Consider the following 18,251-nt stretch of genomic DNA (forward strand, 5'->3'; position numbering starts at 1 on the left):
GAGTTGGGATTCATCTCCCTGCTCCGGGTCTGGGATGGGAAAACTTCATGGAATGAGCTTGGAGCTCCCAAATTTCCAATCCCACCCAGATTTTGGGGAAGGGTAGGAAAACGCCTGAATTCCCTCCCTCCCGTCCTTTTCCCGACCCCGGAATGCCCCAATCCCAAAAAAAACCACACGGGAAGCACCGCAGGGATCATGGAAACCAAAGGAAAGGCCAAGGCAGTTTTATTTACATCCGTTGTGTACAAAAAAAGGACAGCTCGCGCCACAATCCATCCCTAATCCCATTTTTTTCCCCCTTCCCAGGATTCTCCCGGGGCTCTGGGAAAGAGCCGTGATTCCCACCAGACCCGGATCAGAGCTCGGAATGTCCTATCCGGACATAGCGGAGACCAAACCCTCTGTTGGCATCCGGGTTGGAATTCCGGATGGCAACTGGGAATGGAGGGAATTCCCACCCCCTGGAAAAGCCGACCTTCCTTCTCCCACCCTTCCTGGAGGCAAAGAGTCCCAGGAATGGCTCCCAAAAAAACACCTCCTGGGATTTTGGGGGAATTTCCAACCTCCCCGCTGTTCCCAAGGGAATTCCCCATGGATATTTTTCCCTGCTCTCCGCAGGGTTCCATCCCACCTCCGGCTCTCCGCCTTTTTCCCGAATTTTCCCTCCATTCCTTCCATCATGGTCTCCACAGCCCCATCCTGGTTTCTCCTGCTGCTCCATCTCCAGGTTTTCCAGCTGGAAAAGGGGGATTTCATCCAGAAATTCCCACCGGGGTTATTTTTTTGGGAGGTTCTTACAAAAAGCTTTTTTTTTTGGGAATTCATGGGGCTTTCCACTGTCACCCTTGGGAAGGATCATGGGTACCTCCAACAGCCGGAAAAAAACCTTTGGAGAGAGGGAATTTCACTCCCTGAGCCCCTCCAATGGGGGATACTTCTCCCCCTTCCCAAAACAGTGCCGGAGGGGCAAAAAAAACACCAGATCTGGGAAAATACCCCAAATCCAGGCGGGAATAAAAGAGGGAGGGACACCACGAGATGCCGCAGCCCACGGATGGGATGGGATTGGCTGGAGAAGACTCCGGAGGGATTCCTGCCCGCCCCGCCTGCCCAGCACCAAACGAAAGTCACACACGACGCACATTTCCCCACAATTCCCTCCCCACCCGCTCCGTATTCCCGGGATTCCTCCCGCGGATCACCTCCTCAGCCCTGGGCTGTCCCTTTCCGGAGCTGGCTGGCGGTATTCCCGAATCCCGCCCCTCATCCCTTCCCTCCCCACCCTCCCCGGAACGACGACGACTCCGATGGCTTCACCCCCTCAACTCGTCACATCCACGAACAAAGAAAGCAGAGGAACGTCCACCATTCCCACACCATTCCGACCTGGAGCTGCGGAAGCCTCCGGCACCTCCCCGGAGCTGTCAGTCCCTGCAGCGCCTCTTTACCTGGAGGCCTCTTCCTTGAGCTCCTTGTTTTTCCTCACCTCCTCCGCATGTTTGTCCTGTGGGATCGGGAAGGAGGGGAAGGGAGGGAGGAAGGGAAGGGGGACACACGCGTTAGCCGGATTCCAGGATTCCGGGATCCCTGCGGACAGCGGCTCCGGAGGGGTTGAAGGCACGAGGTTCATCCCGAGGGACACTTTGTCCTCGCCCTCTGGCTACGAGGGAGACGTCAACCGGCCCGGGAAGCCCCATGGAGCTGGGGTTAGCTGGGATTTTCCGGCCTTATCTGGCGCTCTCCGCCTCTGCCCCAACGGAGGCGCTCGGAGAAGGGCACCGGGCGGGCTCCGGATGTTTTGGAGGGAGCTGGAGGTGGTGAGGGTGGGATTTTCCGTGCGGAGGTTGGGAACAGACCTGATTCGGGAGAGAGAAGAGGGCTGGAAGGGTGGGAATGGCTCCCGGATCCACGGGAAGGGACCTCGGGAAAATCCGCCAGCCCGGAGGTGGGAAAAGGACGAGGGGAGTGTCAGGGATGTGGCTGGGATGGAATTCCCAGAGAGGCTGTGGTTGCTCCTGGATCCCTGGAGGTGTCCAGGGAAAGGTTGGACAGGGCTTGGAGCAACCTGGGATAGTCCAGGGAAAGTTTGGACAGGGCTTGGAGCAACCTGGGATAGTGGAAGGTGCTGGGCGTGGAACTGGATGATCCTAAAGTCCCTTCCAACCCAACCATCCCGGGATTCTGTGATTCCTGGGATTCTGTGATTCCTGGGATTCTATGGTTCCTGGGATTCTACAATTCCTGGGATTTTACAATTCCTGGGATTCTGTGTCCAATCACGGTGGGACATGGGGAAAAGAAGGGCTTTGCTTGTCCATGGACAAGACCCAGATCCCAACTCTCCGACCTCTCCCGAGCCTATGGATCCATCCAGGCAGGATCTCCATCCCAGTGGGATGCCACACTCCGATGGGAAGGGAATCCACCCCACCAGTATCCCAAATATCCCAACGGATCCCAATCCCTCATTTCCTGGCCCTCACCTTCTCCTGGAGGCGCTCCAACATGGCCGCCAGGTGGGCCTCGCGGTTCTCCTTGTTGGATTCCATCTTCTGCGCCAGCTTCTCCTTGGCCATCTTGATGAAGTTGTTGTTCTCCTCGATGGCCTTCTGGATCACTTCCCGCTCGTGTTCCCGCTTTTCCGCCAGGTGCTTCAGCAGCTCCGCCTCCTGGTACTGGGGACACCGCGGGGACATTCCCGGGATAAAGCCACCTCTTCCCAAGCCCAGCGACACCCAAAAAATGGGAATTTTCCGGGAGTCGCACCCACCTTTCTCCTCTCCTCCGCCGCTTCCAGCTTCTTCTGGATCTCCTCCAGGGAAGGGTCGCGGCGCCGGGGCAGGGAGGCGTTGAATTCCGGGATTCCGTCGAAGGACGGGGGCTTCAGGATGACCTCGAAGGATTGGCCCGAGGTGCGCTTGTTGAGCTCGATCACCTCCATGTCGGAGATGACGCACCAGGTCAGGTCCACCGTGTCTGGGCGGGAAAAACGGGCATGGAATGGGCGATGGGAATTCCCACCCTGGAATTCTGTCTTTCCCAGTATCTGTGAGTTCCACCCAGATTTTTCCTAAACGCATCCCTGGGGTTCAGGGATGTGGTGGGGTGGGAACTCCGGGATTCCTATGGATGGGGTGGAGATGGGGATTTTTGGGAGAGGTGAGGGCTGGGAATGTCCTCATCTCTGCACCCCTCCCTGCTTTGGGGTGGGAACTCTGGGATTCCCATGGTTGGGGTGGAGATGGGGAATTTTGGGAGAGGTGAAGTTTGGGAATGTCCTCATCTCTCCATCCCTCCCTGCTTTGGGGTGGGAACTCTGGGATTCCCACGGATGGGGTGGAGATGGGGAATTTTGGGAGAGGTGAGGGTTGGGAATGTCCCCATCTCTCCATCTCTCCTTGCTTTGGGAATTGGGAATGGGAATGTGATCCCTTTTCCAGTGTAGATCCCCCTGGATAACCTGGAGGAGCCCCCAAGACTCTTCCATGTCCAGAATCACCTGGCCCCGAAAAATGAGGCTATGGGATGAAAGGATGAAGGGCTGCTGGAGACCCTCTGGATCCCAACACATCTGTGGGGCCAATCTGGGAATATTTGGGAGAGATGAGGGTTGGGAATGTCCCTTTCTTTCCATCCCTCCCTGCTTTGGGAATTGGGAATGGGAATGTGATCCCTTTTCCGGTGTAGATCCCCCCGGATAACCTGGAGGAGCCCCAAGGCTCTTCCATGTCCAGAATCACCCGGTGTGGAAAAATATGGATATGGGATGAAGGGATAAAGGGCTTCTGGAAACCCTCTGGATCCCAGCACATCCATGGGGCCAAGCTGGGAATATTTGGGAAAGCTGAGGGTTGGGAATGTCCCTGTCTCTCCATCTCCGCTTTGGGAATTGGGAATGGGAATGTGATCCCTTTTCCGGTGTAGATCCCCCTGGATAACCTGGAGAAGCCCCCAATACTCTTCCATGTCCAGAATCACCTGGCCCCGAAAAATGAGGATATGGGATGAAAGGATGAAGGGCTGCTGGAGACCCTCTGGATCCCAACCCATCTATGGGGCAAATCTTGGAATATTTGGGAAAGCTGAGAGGCTGAGTCAGCCCAAGCCCCTCCAGATCCCAACCCATCCTGCTGAATTCCCAGAAAATCCTGGAAGCACCATCCTCGGTTCAAGGGTGACCCCAGTCATGCTGAGGGAGGAATTCCTGGAATTCCCGGTGGGATCGGGAAGGATGTCCCACCTTCATAGGTGTAGTTGGTCTTGTTGAGGGGATCCGACAGGAAACAGGAGCAGAACAGGGAGACCAGGGGCAGCTCCTTCATCTTCTCCTTGTAGGCTGGGAAGAGACGTCGGGGTTGGGATCAGAGGAAGAGGTGGGATTGGGATCAGAGGAAGAGGTGGGATTGGGATCAGAGGGGAGAAGTGGGATTGGGATCAGAGGGGAGAGGTGGGATTGGGATCAGAGGGGGCTCTGGGTGACAGGGAAGGTTTGGGATTGGGATCAGAGGGATGAGGGAGTTTCTCCATGCCAGGGAAGGTTTGGGATTGGGATCAGAGGGTGCTCTGGGTGATGGGGAAAGGGAGGGATTGGGATCAGAGGGAAGGGGTGGGATTGGGATCAGAGGGAAGGGGTGGGATTGGGATCAGAGGGAAGGAGTGGGATTGGGATCAGAGTGGGCTCTGGGTGATGGGGAATGGATAGGATTGGGATCAGAGGAAGAGGTGGGATTGGGATCAGAGGGGAGAGGTGGGATTGGGATCAGAGGAAGGGGTGGAATTGGGATCAGAGGGGATCCGGGTGTCAGGGAAGGGATGGGATTGGGATCAGAGTGGGGTCTGGGTGATGGGGAATGGATAGGATTGCGATCAGAGGGAAGGTTTGGGATTAGGATCAGAGGGGAGAGGTGGGATTGGGATCAGAGGGGGCTCTGGGTGACGGGGAAGGTTTGGGATTGGGATCAGAGGGATGAGGGAGTTTCTCCATTGCCAGGGAAGGTTTGGGATTGGGATCAGAGGGTGCTCTGGGTGACAGGAAAGGGAGGGATTGGGATCAGAGGGAAGGGGTGGGATTGGGATCAGAGGAAGAGGTGGGATTGGGATCAGAGGGAAGGGGTGGCATTGGGATCAGAGGGGGCTCTGGGTGATGGGGAAGGTTTGGGATTGGGATCAGAGGGATGAGGGAGTTTCTCCATGCCAGGGAAGGTTTGGGATTGGGATCAAAGGGGGCTCTGGGTGATGGGGAATGGATAGGATTGGGATCAGAGGGAAGGGGTGGGATTGGGATCAGAGGGAGCTCTGGGTGACAGGGAAGGGGAGGGATTGGGATCAGAGGGATTAGGGAGTTTCTCCATGCCAGGGAAGGTTTGGGATTGGGATCAGAGGGGATCCGGGTGTCAGGGAAGGGGTGGGATTGGGATCAGAGTGGGCTCTGGTTGATGGGGAATGGATAGGATTGGGATCAGAGGGAAGGTTTGGGATTAGGATCAGAGGGAAGGGGTGGCATTGGGATCAGAGGGAGCTCTGGGTGACAGGGAAGGGGAGGGATTGGGATCAGAAAGATGAGGGAGTTTCTCCATTGCCAGGGAAGGTTTGGGATTGGGATCAGAGTGGGCTCCGGGTGACAGGAAAGGGGTGGGATTGGGATCAGAGGTATTAAGGGGTTTCTCCATGGCAGGAAAGTTTTGGGATTGGGATCAAAGGGGTGGAGGAACTCCTACATTCCAGGGAAGGTTTGGGATTGGGATCAGAGGGATGGGAGGGTTTCTCCATGCCAGGAAAGAGGTGGGATTGGGATAAAAGGGATGATGAGGGGGTTTCTCCACACCAGGGAATGGGTGGGATTGGGATCAGAGGGGTGGGGGAACTTCTGCATGCCAGGGAAGATTTGGGATTGGGATCAGAGGGATGAGGGGGTTTCTCCATGCCAGCAAAAGGGTGGCTTTGGGATCAGAGGGATGGGAGGAATTCCATGTGCCAGGGAAGGAATGGGATTGAGGAAAAAGGGATGGGTGGGTTGTTCCATGCCAAGGAAGTTTTGGGATTGGGATAAAAGGGGTGGGAGAACTTCCACATTCCCGGGAAGGGATGGGATTGGGATCAGAGAGATTAAGGGGTTTCTCCATGCCAGGGAAGGTTTGGGTTTGGGATCAGAGGGATAAGAGAACTCCCACATCCCAGGGAACGAGTGGGATCGGGATGGAGCCCAGCCCCAGATGTTCCAGGCAGGATGAGGTGAGGATCCAGATGTGCAAAGGGAAAACGGGAGTCGCTCGGGATTGTCCCGGGATTTGTCACCACCGGGATGCCGGGAGCATTCCGGGGCAGGGATCAGCCCCGGTTTGGGATCTGCCCCAGTTTGGGGTGGCAGGGTGGGGATGTCGTACCGGCCAGAGTCATGGTGAGGAAATCCTTGGAATTCTGCAGGAAAAGTGATCCTGGGGCCTGTGGAGGGAAGGGATTGGGTCAGTGGTGGAGTCCTGGGAATGGGAATACACTGGGATGGGATATGGGAGATGGGATATGGGAGATGGGATATGGGAGATGGGATATGGGAGATGGGATATGGGAGATGGGATGGGATAATGGGATGGGATGATGGGACGGGATGATGGGATGGGATGGGAACACACTGGGATAACAGGATGGGAACACACTGGGATGATGAGAACAAACTGGAATGATGGGATGGGATAATGGGATAATGGGATAATGGGATGGGATGGGAACACACTGGGATAACAGGATGGGAACAAACTGGAATGATGGAATGGGATTGGATGGGATGGGATGGGATGGGATAGGATGGGATAATGGGATATGGGATAAGGGGATGGGATAATGGGATGGGAACACATTGAGATAACAGGATGGGAACACCCTGGGATGGTGGGAATAAACTGGAATGATGGGATGGGATAATGGGATGATGGGATTGGAACACACTGGGATGATGGGATGGGATGGGAAAATGGGATGGGATGGGATAATAGGATGGGATAATGGGATGGGATGGGATGGGATGGGATGGGATGGGATGGGATGGGATAGTTGGATGGGATAATGGGATGGTAACACACTGGGATAGCAACACACTGGGATAGCAGAATGGGAACACACTGGGATGGTGGGAATAAACTCGAATGATGGGATAATGGGATGGGATCAGAACACACTGGGATGATGGGATGGGATGGGAACAGACTGGTGGGATGGGATAATGGGATGGGATATGGGATATGGGATACGGGATATGGGATATGGGATATAGGATATGGGATATGGGATATGGGATATGGGATATGGGATACGGTATACGGGATATGGGATATGGGATATGGGATGGGATAATGGGATGGGATGGGAACACACTGGGATAACAGGATGGGAACACACTGGGATAGTGGGAATAAACTGGAATGATGGGATGGATGGGATGGGATATGGGATGGGATATGGGATATGGGATATGGGATATGGGATATGGGATATGGGATATGGGATATGGGATATGGGATATGGGATAGGAATACACTGGAATGATGGGTTATAATGGGAACACACCGGGATGATGGGATGGGATGGGAATTCACTGGGATGATGGGATGGGGTATGATGGACACACCCCCAGATGACTGACACATCCCATGGGATGTTCCCGGCACACTCAGCCCTTCCCAGCTCCACATTCCCAACCCACACGTGGGAGAACACGTGCCGGGATTCACACCTGGCCACACCTGGATCCCCCCAGCTCCTGCTTTTCCCAAATTCCCCTCCAATTCCCCCCACCCGTGTCCCGAGATTCCCATTCCCCTTCCTGCCTCTCCAGGACCCTCTCCCCCATCCCACCGGGATCCTTCCCGGGGTCTCCGTGGGTGTGGGATCATTCCCAGGACCTCCACCCACCCCCGAGGCTCGGTGGGCGGAGGATTGGGAACGGGGAATTGAGAAAACCGGGATAATCCGGGCTGTTCCATATTCCCAGGGGTTTTCAGCTGCCATTCCGGGCAGAAATTCCCTTCCCAGCCGCACCAAAGCACGGAATGAGGCGGGATTTTGGATAATTCCGGGATTTCGATGCCGAAATCCCTTCCTCGAAACGGGGATCCTTCAATCCCTGCAGGTCCCCAGGGAATGAGCGTTCCAGGGCTGCGCCACGCCCCACCCCTCCCGAGAATTCCCAACCCTCATCCCGCAGCCCTGCTGGGATCCGCCGCCGCGATCCCAAAAATAGCCACCAGCAGCTTCCAGGGGTCGCTGGGGCTGGGAACAGGGAGAAAAATTGGGAATATCCCGCCGGGATCGCCACCCCACATTCCAGGTGCCCCCGGAATGGTCGGGATGCTCCTGGAGCATGGATAACCCTGCTGGAAGCGATTCCCTCTCTCCTGCCTCCCCGCTCTCGGCATTCCCACCCCAAATCCTGCTTTTCCCCGGGAAAATTCCACGGCGCCATTCCCCAGACCTCACGTGGCGCTCCCGCAGGATAAAACGCCGGGATCGCCCAGCAGCCCATGGAAAATGGGATTTCATCCCCATGGATACGGCTGGGAAGCAGGGAGGGAGGGGAGTGGTCCAGCCCCGTTACCGCCCGGGTGAATTCGCTTTTCCCGGTTTTTGGGGGAGGGAATTCCCTCCCTGCCCTATTCCCTGTGGGAGCGGGGTGGGGTTGGGGATTTGTCGCTGTCACCCCCAAATCCCATTCCCTGGGGAACGATCCCAATCCTGACCACGCGATCCCAATCCCAACCACGCGATCCCATTCCTGGTGAGATGATCCCAATCCTGACCACACGATCCCAATCCCGACCACGCGATCCTATTCCCGGCGAGATTATCCCATTCCCGACCACGCGATCCTATTCCTGGTGAGATGATCCCAATCCTGACCATACGATCCCAATCCCGACTACGCGATCCTATTCTGGGCGAGATGATCCCAATCCCGACCACGCGATCCTATTCCAGGCGAGATGATCCTATTCCTGACCACGCGATCCTATTCCCGGCGAGATTATCCTATTCCTGACCACGCGATCCTATTCCTGGTGAGATTATCCCAATCCTGACCACGCGATCCCAATCCCGACCACGCGATCCCATTCCTGGTGAGATTATCCCATTCCCGACCACGCGATCCTATTCCCGGCGAGATTATCCCATTCCCGACCACGCGATCCTATTCCCGGTGAGATTATCCCCATCCCGACCACGCGATCCCAATCTCGACCACGCGATCCTATTCCAGGCGAGATGATCCTATTCCTGACCACGCGATCCCATTCCCAACCACTCAACCCCATTCCCAGCCAGGCGCACGTGGCAGGGAGAAGGATCCCAATCCACCTCCCCCAAAAAAGGCTGCAATCCCTTTTCCCACCCTGAATTCCAAGGGATTCCAAGACAACCCCGCCCCCCCAATTTCCCATTTTTTTTTTTTTCCCTGGAAAAAGCACGGGGCGGTGGAAGGAGGGGATGGAGGGATGGGAAGGGGGTGGGGTGGGGACTCTTCCCATTCCATCCCTGGAAGCTCCAGAGGGATGGGAAAAAGCGGGATGGCAGCGCCTTCTCCCTCCCTCCCTCCCTTTTTTCCCCTTTCCCGGGAATAAAAAAATCCCAGCGGCTGCTGGAATTGGAATTCCAGCAGGAATTCGGGTCCTGCTCTGGGGCGGGGCTCCTCTCCCGAATTTTGGGGGGCTCTGGGTGGGGCAGCGCAGATCCCCCCAGGGATGCGGGGGGTGCAGAATCCCGGGAATGCTGAGGGTTTATCCCGGGATAATCGGGTGGGGGTCTCCCAAAAATCTGGGGGGGGTCGGGATTGTGGGAATGCAAAAGGAGAAGGTCCAGCCCGGGAATTTGGGAGCCCCGAGGAGGGGCGAAATCCCGGGATTTTGGGGGATGTGGATCCCCAGGAATGGTGGGGGTGCAGAATCCCGGGATTTTGGGGGATGTGGATCACCGAGGGATGCGGGAGGAGCCAAAATCCCGGGATTTTGGGGGATGTGGATCCCCAGGAATGTTAGGGGTGCAGAATCCCGGGATTTTGGGGGATGTGGATCCACCAGGAATGCTCGGGGTGCAGAATCCCGGGATTTCGGGGGGATGTGGATCCACTGGGAATGCTAGGGGAGCAGAATCCCGGGATTTCGGGGGATGTGGATCCACTAGGAATGCTAGAGGTGCAGAATCCCGGGATTTTGGGGGATGTGGATCTCCCAGGAATGGTGGGGGTGCAGAATCCCGGGATTTTGGGGGATGTGGATCCACTAGGAATTCAGGGGGTGCAGAATCCCGGGATTTTGGGGGGATGTTGATCACCCAGGAATGATTCTGGGGGTGCAGAATCCCGGGATTTTGGGGGGCTGTGGATCCCCCAGGAATGCTAGAGGTGCAGAATCCCGGGATTTCGGGGGGTGCGAATCCCTGGAATGGGGGTCCCCGAGGATATTGGGGAGGTGGGGAGTCCCCCCAGAATCCCGGGGATGCGGATCCCAGGGAAAATCCTGGGAATGCTGGGAATGCTGGGGGCGCAGAGCCCCCGGAGGATGCTGAGCCCCCCCACCCCAAATTTGGGGCGGCAGCCGAGGATGAGGACGAGGATGGGGATGAAGATGAGGATGAGGATGAGGATGAGGGTGAGGATGAGGATGAAGATGAGGATTGGGGTGAGGATGAGGATGAGGATGAGGATGAGGATTGGGATGAGGATAAAGATGATGATGAGGATGAGGATGAGGATGAGGATGAGGATGAGGATGAGGATGAGGATTGGGATGAGGATGAGGATTGGGATGATGATGAGGATGGGGATGAAGATCAGGCGGGGGGATTCTCCAGCAGGATCGGGATAAAGGCTGGAAAACGCCCCGGGAAGAGCGGGACGAGCACCCCAAAAGCGACAGGGACACCTGGGGAGGACAAAAGGAGGGTCCCCGAGCCCACCGCGCCATCCAGGGCAAAACCCCCTCACCCCAAACCCTTTTCCACCCTAAAAAACCCCCAATCCCATCCATCCAACCCCCCCAAATCCATCCAGACCCTCCCGCCGCGAGCCCAACAGGCCGAAATTCCCCAAAAAATTCCCGAGGAACCGTTCGGGAGCCCCCCGGACTCACCCGCGGCGGTGGTCGCGCTGCTCTGGGCTCTCCGCCGGCTCCTTTAACGCGGCTTTGGAGCATCCCGGGCGGGGGGTCCCCAGCGCCCCCCATGACATCATCGCCGAGCCCGCCGATTGGTCGGGAGCCCGTGCGGATGAGGGCCCCGCCCGGTGACGTCACAGCCCGCAGCTATTTTGGGAAAAAAAAGGGATGGGGGGGAAAAAAAGGATGGATGGAAAAATGAAGGGATGGGAAAGGGGATTTGGGCCGGAAAAGGGGATTTTGGGGTGATGGATTGGGAAGGGCGATGGGGAGGAAGGGATGGATCCGGAGAGGTGACAAAGAGTGACAAAGGGACACGGAGGGGGTGGGGGGGGCTGGGGCGAATGTCCCATCGCAGGGACAGTGGGGTGTTCCCAAATTTGGGGACTGTGGGGTGACATCTCCAAGATGGCGGCGGTGGGGTGACGTCAGTGTGGGGGACAATGGGGTGTCCTGTCCGTCCTGGGGGACAGTGGGGTGACATCTCAAATGTGGGGGGCAATGGGGTGAGCTGTCCATCGTGAGGGACAATGGGGTGGCATTTCGGGGGTGGGGGGACAATGGGGTGACATCAATATGGAAGACAACGGGGTGACATCTCCAAGATGGGGGACAGTGGGGTGTCCCCTCTATCCTGGGGTGTCCCCTCCATCCTAGGGGACAATGGGGTGTCCTGTCCATCCTGGGGGACAATGGGGTGACATCTCAGATGTGGGGGACAATGGGGTGACATCAATATGGAGGACATTATGGTGTCACCTCCATCCTGGGGTGTCCCCTCCATGCTGAGGGACAGTGGGGTGATGTCTCAGATATGGAGGACAATGGGGTGACATCTCCCTCCTGAGGGACAATGGGGTGACATCTCCAAGATGGGGACAACGGGGTGACCTGTCCATCCTGAGGGACAACAGAGTGACATCAATATGGGGGACGTTAGGGTGTCACCTCCAACCTGGGATGGCCTGTCCATCCTGAAGGACAATGGGGTGACATCAACATGGGGGACATTGGGGTGTCCCCTTCATCGTGGGGTGTCCTGTCCATCCTGGGGGACAATGGGGTGACATCTCCATCCTGAGGGATAATGGGATGACACCTCCTACACGGGGACAATGGGGTGTCTTGTCCATCCTGGGGGACATTGGGGTGTCCCCTTCATCCTGGGGGACAACGGGGTGACATGTCCAAGATGGGGACAATGGGGTGACATCTCCAATATGGGGGACGTTGGGGTGTCCCCTTCATCCTGGGGGACAATGGGGTGACATCTCCAAGATGGGGACAATGGGGTGACCTGACCATCCTGGTGGTCAATGGGGCGTCCTCCCAAATATGGGGGACAATGGGGTGTCCCCTCCATCCTGGGGTGTCCTCTCCAAGACTGGGGGACAATGGGGTGTCCCCCCAAATATGGGGGACAAAGGGGTGTCCCCTCCATCCTGAGGGACACCGAGGTGTCCCCTCCACCCTCCCAGCCCCAATCCCATCCTGACCCATTCCAGCCCCAAATTCCCACCCGCCTTGTCCTCCTCCCTCCCCGATCCAGGCCATGGGGACAGGGACAGGGACAGGCCGAGTCCCAGATCCCAGAATAATTTTGGGGTCATTCCCGGGGCGAGTGGAAGCTCCAGGGAATCGGGGCGGAACAAGGGCACCTCCGGAGCGCCGAGTCCTTCCCAAATTCCGGCTCTCCTTCCCCAAATCCGCCTCATCCCGGCCTATTTTCCGCCGGTCACACGGCCGGCGCCTCTGGGGATCATCCCGGTATTTTTAGGCTCCGGATTGCTCCGTTACGCACGGAGGGTTTTGGGAGCGCGGATCCTTCTGGAAAAAAGGGATTTAGGGTGGGTTTGGGGCAGGATGTCGGGAAGGACGGGATGATCTGGGGGTGACATCGAATATTCCGGCTCTGGAATGTTTGATTCCAGGTTGGATAAGGCTTGGAGAAATCTGGGATAATGTGGGAAATCTGGAGAAACGTTGGAGAAAATTGGGATAGGGGAAGGTGGCCCAGGGGGGGAATGGATGGGATTTGAGGTTCCAAACCATTCCATGAGTCCATGATTCCATGGGGTGACACCTGGAGCTCATCGTGCTGGAATTCCCAAAGAATTCCCTCCCAGGATCCTTTCCCTGCTGGGAAAATTCCAGGCAGGTGGGAATTGGGAAGAATCCATGGGATGCACAAGGAGCTGCAGAGGGAGTGGGATTGGGATCAGATCCCATTCCAGGGAGGTGGGAATTGGGATTCCCATGGGATGTGCATGGAGCTGCAGAGGGATTGGGATTGGGATCGGGATTGGGATCAGATCCCATTCCATGCAGGCGGAATTGGGATTCCCACGGGATGTTCAAGGAGCTGCAGAGGGATCAGGATCGGGATTGGGATCAGATCCCATTCCAGGCAGGTGGGAATTGGGAGGAATCCATGGGTTATTCAAGGAGCTGCAGAGGGATCGGTATCGGGATCAGATCCCATTCCAGGCAGGTGGGAATTGGGAGGAATCCATGGGATGTTCAAGGAGCTGCAGAGTGATTGGGATCAGGATCAAATCCCATTCCAGAGGCCAGGAAAGGGTCAAATCCCAGTGTCCAAGCTGGGGACAAAGAGCCCTTGAGTGGCTCTGGTGACATCCCGGCCGTGCCTGGCACCGGCGGCTCCTTTGAGATTCCCGGAATTCAGGCCTTTCCCGTGATCCCAGCTCCGGCCACCACCCCCTCCTTGTCCCCCAGCCTTGGTGGCCATGGATTTGGGAATGACACCGGGAGGTGGCTCCGTGTCCCTCTCCCTGTTTTTTGGGATCATTCCCGGAGCTGGGAATACTCAGTATCCACCATCCCTAAGGATTGTCCCCCTCAATCCCGGACACTCCAACGCCGGGAATTATTCCAGCGGCGGAACTGATCCCGACTGAAGGAGGCTCAAGAAAATTGGGAATTTGGGATTTCCCAGGGAGCTGTCAGCCCATTTCCATCCACACCAAACCATTCCCGGGATCAGTGGGATCATCTCTGGGGTGGACGAGCTGTTCCCGAGCCTGAAGGGTCTCCAGGAGAGATTTGGGAAAAGGGATGGGAAACAGGGAATGGATTCCCGCTGGGAAAGGGGAGATCTGTTGGGATTTTGGGAAGGAATTCCTGGCTGGAATTCCGTGGATCCCTGGGAATGTCCAGGGATGGGTTTGGATCCACCTGGGATCATGGGAGGATTCGGGATTGGAATGGGATTTATGGGATTTATGGGATTTAAGGTTTTTCCCACCCAAACCGTTCCCTGATCCATGATCTCTGGGAATTCCAGCGGCTCCCGGAGGACCTCCCCGGGGATCCCAAATCCCCCAAATCCCCCAAATCCTTGGGATGCTCCGGGCACACCGATAAGGAGGGGCGGGGCGGGGCAAAAGCGCGGTGTCGAGCGCTGATTGGTCAGAAATGACATCATCGCTGGGCGGCAGCCAATGGGGACGCGCCGATCTTCCCCCGCACCCCCAAAATGCTGGGATGGGAAATCCCGGGATGGAATCCACAGGGGAATGGAATGGGAATTTTGAGAATAAAAGGGAATTAAGTGATGAGATTTGTGTTGGAAATTGGGGTAAGGGTGGGAAAATCGGGAAAATATGGGGAAATGGATAAAAATAAATGGGAAAAGGATAAGGGAAATAATTTAAAAATAAATATCTGAAATTTGAAATAAATATTAAATAAATGCAACAAAATGGGAAAGATATTAAATAAATGTTTTAAAAATGGAATACAAGAATGGATATAAAATAAATTTTAAATAAATGTAAAAATATGAAATAAGTACAACAAAATGGAAAGGATGTTAAATTAATATTTTTAAAACTAAAGACAAAAATAAATGTAAAAAAATTTAAAATACATGCAAAAATATGAAAAATTTTAAAAATACATACGAGAAAAATATAAAAATAAATACCAGAAAAATGTAAAAGAAATATAAAACTATAAAATAAATATAAATAAATACCAAAGATTATAAAGAACTATATGAAATAAATACGAAAATAAATGTAAAATGAATTTGAAATAAATATAAAAATAAATTGAATAAAATTAATGTAGAATAAAAATAAAGCTAAAAAATAAAAATACAGAGAATAAATATTAAAACAAATGTTTTAAAAATTAATTAAAAAAAGAAAAAATATGAAAATACTTTTAAAATAAAAATGGATATAAAAATCCATAAAAATAAATAAATTAAAAAAATAAAACGATAATTTTAAAACAGGAGAAAAACAAGTATTAATTTTAAATTCTTAAAAAATACACAAATTTTGAAAAGCATATAAAAATAGAAATACGTTATGAATAAAATCAGGATTTAAATTTAAAAAATGAAAGTAGAAACAGAAATAAATGGCAATTAAAATTATAAGTAAAAAATAAAAAATTAAAATTAAAATTAAAAATAAAGTAAAAAAATTAAAATTAAAATAGTAAAAATAAAATCAAAATAAAAATAAAAATAAAAATAAAAATAAATAAAAATAAAAATAAAAAAAAAATCAGTGGAACTCTTCCCATTTCTTCTGTAGGAGTTGAGCTCAGAAAATCTCCTGCAGGGATCTGCTGTGCCCCAGGAGAAATCCCAAATTTTGGGATGGAAACCTAGCAGAGAAACCCACCAACCCCCACCTGCCCTTCCCCAGAGCTTCTCCCACATTTCTCCTCCAGCATTCCAGGAAAAACTGGGAAAACTGCAGGCCTGACATTCCCAAACACCTCCCAGATTGGGGGGAATTCCGGGCAGTGCAGGATCTGGGGGTGAGGGATTTGGGATGGAGGGAGATGGGATGGAGATGGGTTGGAGATGGGATGGGATGGAGATGGGATGGAGATGGAGATGGGAGGGAGATGGGATGGAGATGGGATGGAGATGGGATGGGATGGAGATGGGATGGAGATGGGTTGGAGATGGGATGGGATGGAGATGGGATGGAGATGGAGATGGGAGGGAGATGGGATGGAGATGGGATGGAGATGGGATGGAGATGGGATGGAGATGGGATGGAGATGGGATGGAGATGGGATGGAGATGGGATGGGATGGAGATGGGTTGGAGATGGGATGGAGATGGGATGGGATGGAGATGGGTTGGAGATGGGTTGGAGATGGGATGGAGATGGGATGGAGATGGGATGGGATGGAGATGGAGATGGGGATGGGATGGGGATGGGATGGAGGGAAGGAGTGTGGAGATGAGATGGAGGTGGGATGGAGGTGGGATGGAGGTGGGAATGGATGGAGATGGGATGGGATGGAGATGGGTTGGAGATGGGTTGGAGATGGGATGGAGATGGGATGGAGATGGGATGGAGATGGGATGGGATGGAGATGGGATGGAGATGGGATGGAGATGGGATGGGATGGAGATGGGATGGAGATGGGATGGAGATGGGATGGAGATGGGATGGAGATGGGATGGAGATGGGATGGAGATGGGATGGAGATGGGATGGAGGGAAGGAGTGTGGGGATGGAGATGGGAAGGACGGAGGTGGGATGGAGATGGGATGGAGATGGGTTGGAGATGGGTTGGAGATGGGATGGAGATGGGATGGAGATGGGATGGAGATGGGATGGGATGGAGATGGGATGGAGATGGGATGGAGATGGGATGGGATGGAGATGGGTTGGAGATGGGATGGAGATGGGATGGAGATGGGATGGAGTTGGGATGGGATGGAGATGGAGATGGGGATGGGATGGGGATGGGATGGAGGGAAGGAGTGTGGAGATGGGATGGGGATGGGATGGAGATGGGATGGAGATGGGGATGGAGGTGGGATGGAGGGAAGGAGTGTGGAGATGGGATGGAGATGGGATGGAGATGGGATGGGATGGAGATGGGATGGAGATGGGTTGGAGATGGGTTGGAGATGGGATGGAGATGGGATGGGATGGAGATGGAGATGGGATGGAGATGGGATGGAGATGGGATGGGATGGAGATGGGTTGGAGATGGGTTGGAGATGGGATGGAGATGGGATGGAGATGGGATGGGATGGAGATGGGTTGGAGATGGGATGGAGATGGGATGGGATGGAGATGGGTTGGAGATGGGTTGGAGATGGGATGGAGATGGGATGGGATGGAGATGGAGATGGGGATGGGATGGGGATGGGATGGAGGGAAGGAGTGTGGAGATGGGATGGATGGATGGATGGATGGATGGATGGATGGATGGAGATGGAGGGAAGCGGGATGGAGAGGATGTGGAGATGGGATGGAGGTGGGATGGAGAAGGCACGGAGATGGGATGTAGATGGCATGGATGGTGGGAGATGGGATGGATGGAGATGGGATGGAGATGGAATGGGGGAAGGAGTGTGGAGATGGGTTGGATGGAGGTGGGGATGGATGGAGGTGGGATGGAGGTGGGATGGAAGTGGGATGGAAATGGCATGGATGGAGGGAGATGGGATGGAGATGGGATGGAGATGGGATGGAGATGGGATGGAGATGGGATGGAGGGAAGGAGTGTGGAGATGAGATGGAGGTGGGATGGAGGTGGGAATGGATGGAGATGGGATGGGATGGAAGGAAGGAGGGAGATGGGATAGAGGGAAGGAGTGTGGAGATAGGATGGAGATGGGTTGGATGGAGATGGAATGGAGAAGAATTGATGGAGATGGGATGGAGAAGAATGGATGGAGATGAGATGGAGGAACATGGGATGGGATGGGATGGGATGGAGAGAGAATGGAGATGGATGGGATGGAGATGGGATGGGATGGAGGAGGAATGATGGGACAGAATGAGGGAGGGAGGGTGGGAGAGGGGATGGAGGAAGGATGGAGATGGGATGGATGGATGGATGGATGGAAGGAAAGAGATGGGATGGAGGAGAAAGGATAGGGATGGATGGAGCAGGAATGGGTGGAGGTGGGATGGAGTGGGAGAGAGGATGGAGATGGATGGGATGAAGGAGAGCAGATGGAGGTGGATGGAAGGAAAGAGGATGGAGATGGACAGCATAGAGAGAGGATGGAAGGAGATGGGATGGATGGAGGGAGATGGGATGGATGGAGAAGGATGGGAATGGATGGAGACAGAATGGAGGGAAAGATGATGGAGA

General features: G+C 54.3%; 1 protein-coding gene across 2 annotated transcripts; it reads right to left on the minus strand.

The window, feature by feature from the left end:
• Positions 1 to 1,323: 1,323 nt before the first annotated feature.
• LOC146440515 (stathmin-4-like) lies at positions 1,324 to 11,236 on the minus strand. 2 transcript variants are annotated; one of them, XM_085057208.1, is made up of 6 exons: positions 11,118 to 11,236; positions 6,387 to 6,444; positions 4,244 to 4,339; positions 2,774 to 2,979; positions 2,487 to 2,678; positions 1,324 to 1,507 (listed from the first exon to the last, which is right to left on the minus strand). In XM_085057208.1, the coding sequence occupies exons 1-6, from the start codon at positions 11,208 to 11,210 to the stop codon at positions 1,448 to 1,450; spliced, it is 705 nt and encodes a 234-aa protein (XP_084913334.1). In that variant the 5' UTR covers positions 11,211 to 11,236; the 3' UTR covers positions 1,324 to 1,447. The 2 variants fall into 2 exon arrangements, with proteins under 2 accessions (XP_084913334.1, XP_084913333.1); XM_085057207.1 differs by lacking the exon at positions 1,324 to 1,507 and adding an exon at positions 1,564 to 1,859.
• Positions 11,237 to 18,251: the final 7,015 nt, after the last annotated feature.

Source organism: Lichenostomus cassidix, chromosome 3 (genome assembly GCF_008360975.1).
Source record: "Lichenostomus cassidix isolate B80296 chromosome 3, HeHo_3.0, whole genome shotgun sequence".
Taxonomy (NCBI): domain Eukaryota; kingdom Metazoa; phylum Chordata; class Aves; order Passeriformes; family Meliphagidae; genus Lichenostomus; species Lichenostomus cassidix.